At 38.0% G+C, this 15,861-nt stretch overlaps 1 protein-coding gene across 2 annotated transcripts in view; it reads right to left on the minus strand.

The window, feature by feature from the left end:
- ATG14 (autophagy related 14) overlaps positions 1-14,564 on the minus strand; it is a 36,326-nt gene extending 21,762 nt beyond the window's left edge. For both annotated transcript variants that reach the window (XR_010380973.1, XM_031453768.2), the window contains exons 1-4: positions 14,319-14,564; positions 4,196-4,258; positions 3,005-3,047; positions 1,058-1,139 (exon numbers count right to left, since the gene is read on the minus strand). Coding sequence is in view for 1 of the 2 variants with exons in the window: in XM_031453768.2 (XP_031309628.2) it covers positions 1,058-1,139; positions 3,005-3,047; positions 4,196-4,258; positions 14,319-14,539 (409 nt within the window). In the remaining variant the exon portion in view is untranslated. The remainder of the gene's footprint in view (positions 1-1,057; positions 1,140-3,004; positions 3,048-4,195; positions 4,259-14,318) is intronic.
- Positions 14,565-15,861: the final 1,297 nt, after the last annotated feature.

Below are 15,861 nucleotides of genomic sequence, written 5' to 3' on the forward strand. Positions count from 1 at the left end.
CATTAAAGGAACTTCTCTAGTCATCAAACCGTAAAAATGTTGGGAGTATTTGACAGGAGTTGCATTGGATCTGTAGATCGCTTTGGGTAGTATGGCCATTTTGATAATGCTGATTCTTCCAATCCAAGAGCACAAGGTATCTTTCCATTTCTTTGTACCATCTTCAATTTCCTTCATCAATGTTTTGCAATTTTCAGAATATAGGTAACCTCCTTGGTTAAGTTTATTTCTAGGTATTTTGTTGTTTTTGACGCAATGGAAATGTTTATGCCAGTTATAAAATTCTGGTTTTTGAAGTGAGAAAAAAAAAGTGAATGAAGGGCTGCAAATAGCAAAATATCCTTCTTTTTTGGAGGTGAGTTGTATTCCATTGCATATATACGCTACAACTTCTTTATCCATTTATCTATTGATGTGCACTTAAGATGCTACCATATCTTGGCAATTATAAATAATGCTGTTGTTAATAGCGGGTTGTATGTATCTTTTTGAATTAATGTTTTTGTTTTTCTTGGATATACGCCCAGGAGTGGAACTTCTATTTTTAGGTTTTTGAGAAACCTCCATATTGTTTTCCATATGCACCAATTTACATCCCCACCAATAGTGTACAAGGGTTCCCTTTTCTCCACATCCTTGCCAATATGTGTTATTTGTGTTCTTTTTGATGATGACCATTCTGATAGGTGTGCGATGATACCTCATTGCGATTTTAATGTGCATTTCCCTGATATTAGTGATGCTGAGCAACTTTTCAAGTTCCTGTTGGCCATTTGCATTTCCTCTTTTGGAAAAAGTCTATTCAGTTCTTCTGCCCATATTTTAAATGGATTGGTTGGTTGTTTGCTTTTTAATTGAAGTACGGTTGATTTAAAATGTTAAAAAAAAAATTCCTTACACAAATGTTTTACAAAGAGAAAGGCAAGCAGTAAACTTTTCCCAGTTGCTGTTGCCCCCTACTTCCTCTCTCTCTAGTTTCTCTCTCTAGTTTATTAATCCCACAAAATACCACATGAGCCCCTTATTAGGTCTGGAGAGAGGGGGACAAATTACTTACTTTTCTTCATTTCTTCATTTCCTTTACATATAGTTTGTTTCAGCTGTTCAATTCTCATCTTGCAGGACATTATTTTCCATCTCTTAAAAAAGGAATGCAATAAATATCACAAACGTTGATCTCGTATAATTAATATGATTATCCACCTAAGGCCACTACATATATAGAGGTATATCTTAGAAAATGTAATGAAGAAAAGACCAATATAACTGTATTTATTACAGGTTTTATAACTGGCGAATTACAAAGAAGAAAAAATGTTATTATGGCTCAGTGCAGAGGCTGCTAGGAAATTAAGAAAGAAATTCGCATAGTTCTTTTATGTGTTAATTAACACACAGGAAAATGTTAAAGGATATTCTCACAACATGCTCTGTCCAATATACAGCTACTGGTCCCGTGTGGCTATTTAAAAATCTATTAGAATTATATATAATTTAAAAATCCAGTGCCTACTCCCCCTACCCAAGTGGTGTATGTCAACCCTCCATGTGGCTAACGGCTACCATACCGGGTACTGTGGATAGAGAACACCTGCATTATCAGAGAGTTGTACTGATGAGCTGCTCTAAACCCTTAGTGCTGGTTACTGAGGAGACCATCAATTGTATTATCTCACTGATACAATAAGCTAATATTACTTAAATTCCAGTGGGGTGAGAGAAACATCTGAGAACAGATTCATGGGGACTGAAGGATTCAGGAATGAACTAGCAATGAGATGTCTTCACTTTTAAGAGCTATTAGTCTTTAAGAATCAATATTCAAGCTTGTGATAAAAAAAACTAGAAAACAGAACAAGGAACTTTGAAAAATTTAGGATGGGATTCTTTATAAATAGTCTTTTATAATCTTTTTCCATATAACAAACACACTTTGTTTATATAACATTCAGAGCATATGCAGAATTCACTTACATTACATTTAAATATTATTTAAAAATTATAATGCTTATTAGTATGAAAAAAATTAAGTATCACAAAGGAGAAGAAAGTGATTAGCCTAATTCCTTCCTATTCTTCAGGAGTGATCTCAATTACAGGTTGACAATTTTTTTTCAGGATTTTTTTTTAGAGTATACATATATTTAAAACACATACATAAATGGAATCATACTTTACCCTAGTGTACCTTTTTTTATTAAAAAATCTATCTTGGACATCATTTCACACCAATACATGTAGACTGACCATATTCTTTAATTATCTCATTCTGTTTGATGAGTATTTAGTACTATCAGTGATGCAGGCAATCAGCTTCTTTACCCTTAAGTCTCTGTATTCACGTGCATTTTCTTAGGAGGAAAATTGCCAGATATACTACATGCATTTTAAAAAAACCCAAACCACCACCAAATTGTCCCCCAAACGAATATGTTAATATATATTCCCACCAACAGTGAATAAAAGTGCAATCAATCAAACTCCTTATCTTCATATGCTATATTCATTTTTTCCCAGTTTAAATTCATTTTGCTAGGGACTTTAACATATAGAACTTTTAAACTTTTATGTAGTCTGTCAAAATGTTTTCCTTTATGCTTATAAAGATCTGCTCACCCCCAGATTATAGAAATACTCTCCCATATTTTCTTTTAATATTTTTTAGTTTACTCTTCACATTCAACCATTAATCCATCTATAAAGTGTGTGGTTATGATGAGTAAGTGATTTCAAAAATGACACCTCACTGTTCTTGTATTTCTATGCCAATACCAGACTCCATAATTATTCCTTACGGTGGTTCCACAATTAATTGCCAATACCCCATTTTTGGTATCTAGATGAAATATCTGAGAAGCCCACACTACAAATATATTCACAGAGGACTGCCAAAAAATGATCAAAAATAAATTTAAATTCAAAATGATTTTTTTAAGCTCTACCAACTTAAAAACATGTAACTTCAAGTATAAAGAATATTACTTAAATACATCTGAAAGCTTACCAACTGATCTGTTATCCATTTTCCTTCCATAGCTTTTAACACTCTGTATGGAGAAGAGACATAGGAAATAAGCTCTTAAGATAATAAATGTTGTGAAGCTCAAAAATGCAAAATCAACACCTTTTTAAAATAAGGCCTTAGAAACAGCTGGAAATACCAAAGTGGGATGTAAGCATTTAAAAATGTTTTCCAAATTCCCTGTTCTCTGCATTTTTTTCCTCACCTCCTTCCTTTTGCACTTTTAACACTGCCCAGAGTCTTTCTATAAAGTTTCATAATAAACTTCCATAACAGCCATAGCCTTTGTCTTCCATCATAGTCAGTAATTTCCATCAGTCATAATTAATAATAATGACAGTTACAAGATAATTCACTATCCAAAATGCTATTGTCAATTCCCCGCAAAAATGGCACAAGGCAGCTTTGGCAAAAATCTGTTCTATGAAATGAAGTGTTCTATGGGAAAAAAAAATAGAAGTTTCTGTGAGAGAGTAAGTTAGAAGAAATGACTGAATTATATAAATCCAAGTAGGTTTCTCTGATGCAGGGCATCTCAGAAGATTTAATCTGCTTATAAATATGTTAATCAGACTTGGGGATGTGTAGAGAACAGTGACTAGATCATTTGGGACATAAGGTTCTACAGGACAGTTCTCAAATCCAGAGGATGAGAGATTCATCAGGGGTGCTTATTAATACTCAGATTCCGGGGCCTCCCCACAGACCCACTGAATCAGAACACCTGAGAACAGGATTCCAAGAAGCTGCATGTTTAACCATTACCCAAGTTAATGGACTCTTCTCATGTAGATAATCTGCAGACCACACTCTGCAAAACCCTGATACAGAAGAATAAAGGTAAAGAGAAGCAATAACGTCCTATAAGAGCCGCCACTACTGATTTAAGTCTAATATGCCTTCTGTCCTGGACCCACTTACCACACATCAATTATCAGGGCCAGGGGTTTGATTCATCTACCCCATCACTGCCTGCTGTGAACCAGGTACCTAGTGTTTCCTAAAAACTTGATAATCTCTATTATCTTGCTTCTCCTAGATGCACTGCTCTTCACACTTTGTATCCTAAATTCAATGAATTGGTAACCCACATGACTGCATACCACAGCACTGAATTAAATCATGTGGTAACTGGATAACCTCCACAAATTAAAAAGTAAAATGAAAACTCACTCTTTTTGAAATTCTTCTTGCTTGCTCTTAAGCTGGCTTAACCTTTCCTTCTTGTCTATAAACCTATAAGAAAAAATTCAATGTTTTATTTAAACTTTCACTCTTTTCAGTCGAATGAGATTATGCAAATTCCTGAGAGCCAATCATTTCTGCGGTCTCCTCCAGAAATGTCACCATCCTGAACACATCTTCTCCATGGGATGCACACAGCTGCTTACCATTTGGTTATTTAAAACTACTAAGTTCAAATTCTCAGCTTTAGAACTCCTTCATGGGTTTAAAAAATGTGCCTATAGGTTTTTTTCACCCCTAAGTTAAACTGTCTTCCAAAACAGGCACATCAGAACACTAAAGTGAATCTGAATTCAAGGAAACTGAGGCTTCTATTATAAAAATAATTTTAATTAAGCTTAATTTAACCCTGTTCTAACCTATAAATTGGTTCCTTATAAGTATTAAAGTAAAATTTTTTTTCTCACTGATGTTATTGCTAGTCATTATGGGCTAACAAGTTACTTAATAAAAGTTATCAAAAGGAGGGAATATCACATTGCAGTTCATTTTTCTGTTTGTTGGTATTCTATCCTTATCCTGATTTTCTTCCTGCTTATTTGGGATTTAGTTTCCTTATTTTTACTTTTTGCAGTTTAAGGCAGAAACTTAGATCATCGATTTTAAGCCTGCTTCTCCCTTTTTAATATAACCATATAAACTTATAAACTTCCCCCCAAATATTGCTTAAGCTAAACCCTAAAAATTCTGATACAGTATATTTTATCATTTAATTTGAAATTTCTAATTTTCCATAAAATTCCCTCTTTGCACCATAAATTATTTAGAAGTGTGTTGCTTAATTTCCAGATACATGGGCTTTATTAGGTAACTCACTGTTACTGCTTTCTGCTTTAACTCTGATGTGGTCACAGAATGTACTCTATGAGATTTCAATCTTGTGATTTGAGACTGTCTTAGGGCCTTGCATATGGTGTGCCTTGGTGAAAATTACATGTGCACCTGGAAAAATGTGTATTCTACAATTGCTGGGTACAGAGTTCTATCAATGTCAACCAGATGAAGTTGGCTCAGTGATATTCAGATTTTCTAGATCTGTGCTGTTCAATATGGTAGCCATCAGTCACATGTGGCTACTGAGTACCTAAAATGTGGCTTGTTGTTTAATAAAAATTTGGGTAAAACGGGGAGGAAAATAGCTTGGTGGCAGGGAGCATGCTTGGCATGTATGAGGTCCTGCGTTCAATCCCCAGTGCCTCCGCTAAGGTGGGGAGTCGGGGGAAATGAATTTGAATAAAAAAAATTGTACAACTAACATCATGCAACTGATTTTGAATTGAGCTAACCGTGGCTCACTATTTTCAAAGAGACAAAGGTAATGCCACATGCTACAGTAACATGGTAAGGAGTCCAAGATTAGGCTTTTGGCTATCTCCTAAATTTCTAGCCTAAATGAAAACAATTTAACAGAACCGTAACAGCCCCAAGAATCTCTTCCTTAAAATAATTCAGATATAGAAGTCTCTAATATACATTTCTATAATTCCACATTTTAAAATGTACCCAGATATCTACTTCTAAATGGAAGGTATAAAATGGTCTGATTATAACCCTACCATTAGCAGTCAATCACTAAAAATGTACTATATTAAACAAAAAAGCCAATCAGGCAACATTATATGTGACAGAATTATATACTTATGTGACTAAAATAAAATAAAATAAAAAATTCAGTTTCTCAGCTTCACTACTCACATTTGAATAACCACATATGGCTGATGGCTTACTGGACAGCACAGATATGGCAAATCCTTGCACAAAGGTCTACTAGGTAGCACCATAATGTCCAGTAGTAGATTCACCAATTAATTTATCAGGCATTACTTTGTGCCTGCAACTTGTAACAAAGCATCTTCCAGAATGTTAAGAAATCTAATCATATATTCTTATCAACTGGCTGTGTACTGAACATGTTACTTGTTATATGCTGTCATTTTCTTGTATCAAAAATGAGAAACTAATGTGGCATTTACTTCCACCTCACTGAGGCAATGTGGTGATTCATGCTCTGATAACGTGACAGAGATGACAAGCTCACAAGACTCATCAAACTGTGCAAATGGGTGACGTGGGGGATAAAATCCTGTTTTCAGAGGCTATAAAAGTGCTCCTTTCCAATCTGTTATAAAAACATCACTTTGCACTGAAACAAATTGGGATGATAACACAGTCCAGCTTTGTATCAAGCCGGTTAGTTCTCCTGGGATTTGTTAAAACAACAACACAACAACAAACTTACAACATAAATACACAGATGAGAGAGGGAATAATAAACAGAAGATAACAATTCTTACTGTATCAAAACTTCATGAGTAATGTCATTATTCACAAGGAAAATTAAAAGTAAGTGGTGTTAACAAAGCTAAACAGCAGACTGATGTCAAGGAATGTGGCTGGTCAGCATTTCCATTGCTCATCAGCGCACTCGTCTATTCTCTGCATTCCCCACCCCAGTACTCATGGAGATAGATTAAAAAAGGTGGGGTGAAGGGTTCAAGCTGGGTTTATCACATAAAATGTTTAGTATTTTTTTCCACGTCATAACATATAGCTCTATCACATTCTTGAAAAAGCACACGGAATTTCACCAAATGAACCAAGTTTATTTATATAAGCTCCTATTGATGAGCATTGCCATGGCTTCCAAATTTTTGCTATTATCAGTAATGCTATAAATGAATATCCCAGTGCACAAATCTTTACAAGCTTCTAGGTTTCTCTGTGAGAAATTCTTATAAATTAACCGCTGGGTCAAAAATTTACATGCAAAATTCTGGCAGTTAACCTTTAAATTTCCTGTGAATCACTTCATATCACCTGACCAACCTGTTTTCTTGCTCCCTCCCCCAAACATTGCACATTTTAGTCTTTGCCAACCTGACTGGCCCCCAACTCCTTTCCTTCAAAGATTGAAAGGCCAAAAAAACCCAAAAAACAAAAACACCTCAAAACTAAATCCTTTCAGATATGCAACTCAGGGCCTTAAAAACTATTAAACCCTTTGAACAAGTTACAGCAGTTCAAGGGAAACAGATCAGAGATGAAGAAGATTTATGTCTGAAGGCACCAATCATGAAACTAGTCATAAGCAAAAATTGGAAACTTTATAATGTCCAAGGGGAGAATGACTATCAAATGATACCATATTGCCATGAAGGATATTATAATATTTTTTGTAGACAGACATGAGTATGTGTTTATGAGATGCTGGGTTAAAGAAAACAAAACATTAGAGCATCAAATTATATACACATGGTTCCAGAAACGAGGCTAGAAGTAAATATAACAAAATATTAACAGAGTTGTAATAATATGGGCAAAATCTATTTCCTTCTTTAGGTATTTTTGTACTTTACAAGTTTTCTACAATTATCATGTATACTTTTCTAATCAGAAAAAAAAGAATCCATTCCATCAATTAAAATTTCTCATGCTCTTCCTTGGAGGATCACATCCACTATAGAAACAAATATGCAATCCCTTAAAGTATCTAAAGTCCTTAGGTCTCCTGACACAGATTATATTCTTTGGCTTCCTTAAATCTAAGGGGGGAAAATGAGCACTAACAGTTTTAAGGTCAGTGGTGGGGAACCTTCCCCATCTCTGATTTGGGCACAGATTTGGTGAAGAGTTAATAACGATTCTGGCTCTACAAATAAGGCAGCAATGCTTCTGAGGGAGCACGGGGCCTGGAAAAGAGCACAGCAACCTCCCTTATTTAAGCAGAAATGGTGAAAGAACTGAGTATTTCTTGAACTAAGATACTAACACAGCAAAGATTACTAGCCATCATATTTTTCTCCCTTAAATTCTTTAGGTATACAAAGGTATTGTGTTTATGGACAAATACCATATGAAAAAACACAGTCCATATCAGGATGGTTCTTCTATCTTATGTAAGAAAATTTACTTAAGTATGAGAAAATGCGCAGCTGATTCTTGAACAAAGTGAGTTTGAACTGCCTGGTCCACTTAAACGTAGACATTTTTCAACGGTAAACACTACAGTACTGCATGGTCCAGAGTTGGCTGAATCCGTGGACATGGAGGAACCGTGAATACAGAGGGCTGACTAAATCATAGCGAATTAACCCCATTGTTCAAGAGTCAACTATAGTAAAAACACACTCCACTGGCAGGAACGAAGGTTGAATCATTAGCAACAAGTAGAAACAAAGAACTGTTTAGTTTCCTCACTTGTAAAATGGGAATAATTCTTATCCTGCTTGGTTATAGGGGTTAAATAAGATAAAAGTGAAAGCATCAGGTACAGGCACTCAGCACATAATATAGGCTAGTTTGCCTTTTCTTCACTGCAATGAGTGATTTTGCACTTCAGCTTACTAACATATTAAATTGAATATATATATTATATATATATTTCAGATCTGGAAGTAAATGTAAGAATTAGCATAGCCGAGCATAACTCCTCTGAGTTTCCTCATTTTAAAAGCAGGTTAATAACTCGTGGTTTTGTGGTAAGGAACAAATGAGATAATAAATGCAAAAGCCTTTTATAAATTCTAAAAGGTATGTATAATGGTAACAGTTGCCAGTAATACTGATTGAAAACAAAAGTTATATTTTCTTAGCAGATTTCCAAGTATTGGTATAAATACAATAATAAGCTGCGTGGGATGGGAGTTGTGACCCTTCCTGAAAAACATAATCAAACAGCAGTAAGGCTGATAAACTCTTGGCTAGAGATGGGGAGTTCAGTTACCTACAGAGCTTCTGTTCTGCTGAGTGGGTTATACAAATGCGAGTCCAGAACTGAACTCTCATGACAATAGATTTTTATAGGCTCTGGTGACTGACAACCGAAAAGATACTGGAGGGAGACCAGAAATATCCAAAGGACAGTTTTTTGGATATTGGTTGTATCTTCCCCTTGAAATCTTTAGTAACCTCTAAATTTCTCACTGGGACTTTATCCCATCTCTCAATTTGTTCAGTGCCCATATTTCTGTTTCCTGGTAAAAGTGTATTCATATATTCTTAAAACTCATCAGTGAAGGTAATGCTGTGTTATTCCTGAAAGTGTACTTGCAAAAGCAATATCCATATGCTCATAAAATGTGCCTTTCTTTTTGATCCATAGTTTAAAATAACTGGTTCCTAAACCAGCACGATGATTTTCCTTGGTGCTACAGCCTCTGGGTATCCTCAGATTATGTCCTGTCTCACTACTACACCTATCATAAACTGGTAACCAGTTTCTTTCCAGTTTTGAGCACAAAGATTACTTCAACTTGTCAGTTATCTATTGGGTAACAGTGTTATTTCTGGTGTCAGATAAATGTATAATTCAGAAAATTATGTTCCTGTTAAAAGACTTATAATTTTAGAATATTCACCAGTACGAGATCCAAAGAAGATTCTGTTGAGAGAACTTCTTAATTACTCCTCTTCATCTCTTAAAGAAGCACACAAGTTAAAACGCCAATGAAAAAGCAGAGAAGAAAGTGGGCACTGTTTCAGGACTGGGGCCGCAGTGCGAGATGAGGAAAGGATAGTGCTGGTGAGGACACCAAGGTTATAAGGAAGTGTTCCCACTGAACAGTAACAAAAAAGTCATGAGTTTAGATGTTTTTCAATCTAACTGCCAAACTCACAGTGTCCACAAAATTATACAAAGACACATGTTCCCTTTTTAGGAGTCAAAGGAACTAATTTTGGGGAGATACATTTGTTCTTTAATATCTAATTTTTCTTGAACTGATATACCATTAGAACATGTATATTCAGTGAGTCTATTAATGAAACCTGAAAAAAATACATTTACATTTACAAGAACTTTGATAGGCATATCACATTCAAGACCCATGTAGGCACAGCTAATGTGGCTACTTTACTGTAAAGAATCAGAGGTTAAACAAAGGTTTTAAAATTGTGTTGTAAGATTCCATATTTTATTTCCAAGTGGTTTCCCACAGCTAGTGAGGAGGTCTTCATAAAGTAGAAGGAAAAATAGACTGAAAGCAGAACACAGAATACAAAATTTTTCATAAGTTCTGAAGACAGTAGAATACTTCACAATCAACATCTGGCCCACACAATTTAAGGCTTATCCGTAGTCAATGTAAATCCTTGAGAGCAGAGACCTGCCTTTCTCTTCTGTAACTGCCAGAACATTTTATGCAGATAACTACACACAGTGAGAGCTCAGTAAAAGTGATCTGGTCACCAGGACAGTGGTTCTGGGTCTCAAGAGATTCTTAGAGTCTACTAGATACTGGGCACTGTTCTGGGAACAAAGGAAAACAAACCAGCAAACTCTTCTCCCTTAGGAACACACAGTTCCAAACAGGGAGTGATGGAAAGTGAAGTGAAGCTACCTGAGCAGTCCTGTTACCCCTCAACCCAAAAGTTTCTTTTTCATTTCTGATTTTGGAATGGTTCTGGTATCTGCTCTTCATTTTTCTGCTTAGTTGTGTGTGTGTTTTTTTTTAATTTTATTTTATTGAGTATAATCAGTTTACAATGTTGTGTCAATTTTCAGTGCAGAGCCCAATTTTTCAGTTCTACATGAACATACATATATTCATTGTCACATTCTTTTTCACCGTGAGCTACTACAAGATCTTGTATATATTTCCCTGTGCTATACAGTATAATCTTGTTTATCTATTCTACATATACCTGTCAGTATCTACAAACTTCGAATTCCTGGTCTGTCCCTTCCCACCCACCCCCCTTTTCTGCTTAGTTATAAAAAGAAACCCACTAGAACACATCCCTCTTCTGAAAATAATTTGTACTGCAGTGTTTAAAGTTGTCTTGCCTTTGCCATTTCTTCAACAATTTGCCTATGACGTGCTACCCGCTGACACTGCTCTAAGCACTGGGGATCGAACTGAACAAAACCAGAATTCATGCCTGCATGGAACTACATTTGGGATGCAATTACCCTCCTCAAATAAATACACCAATTACCATGCTCAACACCAGGGAAGAACTGAGTATTGTGACAGAAAATAACGGTGAGGGAGATGGAAGTAGGGACCTACCTTAGTGAAGGTCAGGGAAGGCCTCTCCAAGGAAATGACCTCTAAGCTGAGACCCTAAAGTCAAGGTACCAATCAGGAGGAAAAGTCTTCCGGGCAGAGGGAACAGCAAGGAAAAGGGCCCAGGGGTAGAAAAGTTTCACGTGTTTGAGGATCTGAGAGAAGGCCCCTGACCAAGGAGCTGTGAACATGAGGGAACAAGGCATGAGTTTATTCTATGAGCGCTTAATACATACCAGATGTCATGCTGAATACCTCAGTGCATACTCTTATGCAATCACTACCAGAAACCTATGACGTTAGATACCCCACCATTTTCAAAATGAATTACGCACATGAGAGGCTAAGAAACTTGCTCAAAATCACATAACAAGTGGTGGAGCTTGGATGCAATTCAGTGCAGTTTGAATCCAAAGATCACATTTTAAACTCAACCTTACAGCCAAAGTTAGAAGGCAGAAGCCAAATCACATGGGGCTCAATATGCCACAGTCAGGAGTTTGAATTTTATTTTAAACAAAGTAGAAAGCTTTAAGCAAAACAGTGACATCATCTGATTTACATTTCTACTGTTGCTGCTGTGCAGGGGGCCAGAGGGGGGCTGGCGGGGATCAGCATATATAAAAGAAAGGAAACCAATAAGTAGCCAGGAGAGAAATGATAGTGGTCTCGACTAGAAGTAGACAGATTCAAGATCTACTCTGGAGCAGATCAAAGTAGACTTGTCAATGATTTGGACACACAGAATTAAAAAAAAAAAAGGAAAAGCTAGGATAACTCTCAGGTTTCTGGCTTTAGTAACAAATGGGTCATGATAGATAATAATGAAGTGGTTCAGGATCAGACTGAGTTTGAGAAGAAAGCGTAGATTCATTCAAATCTTTATTAAGCTTCTACTATGTGGGGATACAGCAGAATACAAAACTGTCTTGTCCTCACAGAGCTTACATCATTTGAGTGGAGAGCAGTTAGACAAATTAACATGTAAGCCATAAAATGGTAATAAGTGCTATACAAACAATAAAGAAGGTTAAGTGGGAAAGAAGTTTACTATTTTAACTGAAAGGTCACAGAAAGTTTCTCTCATGTATAAGCAGAGACCTAAAGGAAACAAAGGAAGCAGCCCTGAAGACTTCTGGGAGAAGAGTTTCTGGCAGTCTGAATAAGACTGCAATGGTCCTGAAGCAGGTGTGTTCTTGGTACGTTTGAGGACCGGCAAGAAGGCCAGGGTGGTACTACAGAGTAGGTAAGGGAAAAAGCAACAGGAGATCAGAGGAGGAACAGGCAATGTGTAACTTTGCTTAAGGACTCTTGCTTTTTTCACTTTGGGTAAAATAGGAACCCTCCAGAAGACGTGAACAGAGGACTGGAAGAGTGGTGTTACTCAGGCTGCAACATGGAAACAAGGGAGCAAGGGTGGAAACAGATTCAAGAGGCAATAATCCTCTGGTGGATCAGACCAGGAGGTGGTAAAAGGGTCTGATTTAGGACAGGTTTTGAAGGGCTGATAGGATTTGTTGAAGGGATTAGATACGGTGGCATTAAGAGAGGAGTCAAGGAAGACTGGAAGATTTTTTTGGCTTGTGCCAAAGAATGAGGTTACCATTTACTGGGATGATATGAGCGTGAGAGAAAGAGATTTATGTCGGAAAACTATGAATTCACTTTGCCATATTAAGATGTATATTCATTACAGATTTAAATACACAGTAGACAGTTATTTTCTGGATTTCACAAAAGCCTCAGTTGGAGATACAAGTCTTCGGAATACTGATGATATTTAAACCATGGGAATGGATCTAGGAAAAAGTAAATAGAGAATAGGGTCCAGAACTGAACCCCTGATAAACTCCATTAAATATTTCTATTTCCTACCTAGTAACCTTATAATAAAACTGTTCTCATTTTTAAAGCTGTTACTTATTACATCAGCAGTTTCTAAAGTCATCATCAATGGGACACAGCGATAAACTAAAAAGATTATACCATGCAAATCTCAAAAGAAAAAGAAAAAAATGAACACCACTCATGATCAGACTATCAGGTATTCAAAAAACAATTCCAACTATACATGCTATACAAGTCAGTGATTAAATACATGGCACATGGGTTCAGGCTGCCTAGATTTTAATTCTGGTCCCCACACTTATTATTTATGTGACCCAGGGCAAGGTACTGGGCCACTTTCCTTGGCAGTAAGTTGAGGATAATGACTTGTTGGATTGTTGTAAATGAATTAATACCTGAACTTTTGCACTCAAAAAATGAGCTGTCTTACTATCATTGACACTAAGTTATTTAAACAAAAGTTGGGAGTGAGAAACCTTGCAGCTAATCACACTAATTTTTCAATTATCTTAACCAAAGACTTGTGGGTCTGTTTAAATTTCAAAACAAGGCCAAAACGTGTTCCTAAATTCAATCCTCTTCACTAAGGGCTTGCAGCTCCTAGTCTGGATTTTAAAACAAAGCCACAATACACCCCCAAATTCCTTAGCATCCAAAGCAATCTTTGGAGGCAGAGGGGAAAAGGGAGGAACCAGATAGTCGACCTCACACATTAGAGTAAGTACGTCTGATAACAAGGTCCATCTGTGACACAGGTTACCAGGGCCCGAATCCCTCTTAACCAGTTATTTGATTCCCTTCTGGCCTCTCCTCTAGAGGATGAATGTGCTTTCGAAGATACATGTTAAACAAAGCTTTTGAATGGAAGTGCAGCGAAGTACATAGAATCCATCTCTATGGCAGTTAATAGGGAAAGACCTCTCCACAGTCACAATCTATCCCTTTTCCCTAGGACCCAGGTGCACCGTGAGTCAGACTCCTCTCTAGTGGGTTACCGGAAAACGGCGACCTTCCCTTATCTGGCCTCCACCCCCGGCTCTGTCCCCTGGAGCAAAGAGCCGGCGCAAAGCAGCTACCCTCCCTACCTCGCCTTCCTCTCGCCGGACTCCGGGGCCCACACTCGGGCCCAGGTTACAGCCTCCCAGCCGGCGGAGACACCCAGGGAAGAAACAATAGGGCCGTGGCGGCTGCCGTACCTTTCACGGTCGCGGCCGTCGAAGTAGACGAAATCGCCGCTCTGGACACACTTGGCGCAGGTCAGCCGCCGGCGAGTGGTGTTGCACAGCGGGCACCGCTCGACCGCCACGTAGAGCCCTTCTGCGTCGTCCACAGAATCCACCAGGTCCGGGGCGAGCGGCTGGGGCCCGCAGCCAGGAGCCTCTGGCGCCCGGGCTCCCTTCCCACTGGGAGACGCCATGATGGCCCGAGAACAGAGCCAGTCACGTGGGATTTTGTTTTCAACCCGGTGCATCCTGGGCGAGGAGGAGGGGCCTGGGAGGAGCCTGGGGGAGGCGCCGGGAGCGCGGCGGGGGTCGCACCAACCCTCTCCCAGCCTGACCCAGCCTTCGGCTGCCCGAGGCCGGACGGGCTGACGATTTTCCTGACCGTTCAAGGGCTGCGGTCCCGAAGCAGGAAGAATTATGTTACAGGGGCGAATCCGCCCAACAAAATGTCATCAGTGGCTCCATCCTGCCCAGGCTACAAGTTAACGCCTCAAACTTATGCAAGAAATAGTAATACGATGCCCTAAGGATTCTGGGGAAACGGATTGGGACCGCAGTAAGGGGATTTCTGCAATTCGCTATGAAGGCTTTTAAATTTGGCTAAAACTACAGCAGAGTTGGGAGAGGGAGCTGGGTCTTGGAGCGAGGTTGAGTTTTTTGGCTCACCCACCTTAAGTGTGGGATTCGGGGCTAATTCCTCATCTCTCTGTGCGTGTGTTCTTACCTGTTAAAATGGAGAGAATTACAGTACCTACGTAACGTCTGATTAATAAGTAAATTCGTTTAATAGTAATGTGATAAGTACTTAACCGATAATAGCTAACCAGTGGAAACAACCATAATGAACGTGGAAATCAAAGTTCTGTCTTTCTGAAAAATAAATTTTAATGTCCAGCATTTGGCCCCTACTCTGGGCCGTGCATGCCCTGAGAAAGAAACTACACTGAGTAGAATTTAACACAGATTATTCCAAAAATCTTTCTGTGGAGGTAAATAGGGTGGATCGGAGGATTATATCGGAGTAACTAGTGTATGAATATGCCTCTAAACTACAGAAGGAAAAAAAAATTGGGCTCAGAGGTCAAATGATCTAGATCAGTGATTCTCAAGGATTATTTTGGTAGGTTGTAAATTGATGACTGCCTTAAATTCTCTCTCCCACTAGGGCTTCTCTCCCAAGTTCCATATCCCCAAATTCATAACTGTCTACATTAGGCTTAAAGTAATGTACTGTGACCACCACAAGCTCAGCAATTCAAAAACTGAACTGAACTCTCCCTCCCCAAAATGTTTCCTTATCTTAGTGAAAGACAGAACCACTGACCTTTTGGGAACAAGATCCATGACTCATGTTAGCCCAGCCCTCCCTGTTAACCTCCATATCTCCATCAAATAAGGATGGTTCCACAACCTAATAAGGTCTCGAATCTGAAAGCTTTGCTCCAGCCTCTTAGTCTTATCCCATCTATTTTAATATAATTAGATAGAATTATAAAAGTACCCAAAAAAGCACAAA

This window comes from Camelus dromedarius, chromosome 5 (genome assembly GCF_036321535.1).
Source record: "Camelus dromedarius isolate mCamDro1 chromosome 5, mCamDro1.pat, whole genome shotgun sequence".
NCBI classification, from domain to species: Eukaryota; Metazoa; Chordata; class Mammalia; order Artiodactyla; family Camelidae; genus Camelus; species Camelus dromedarius.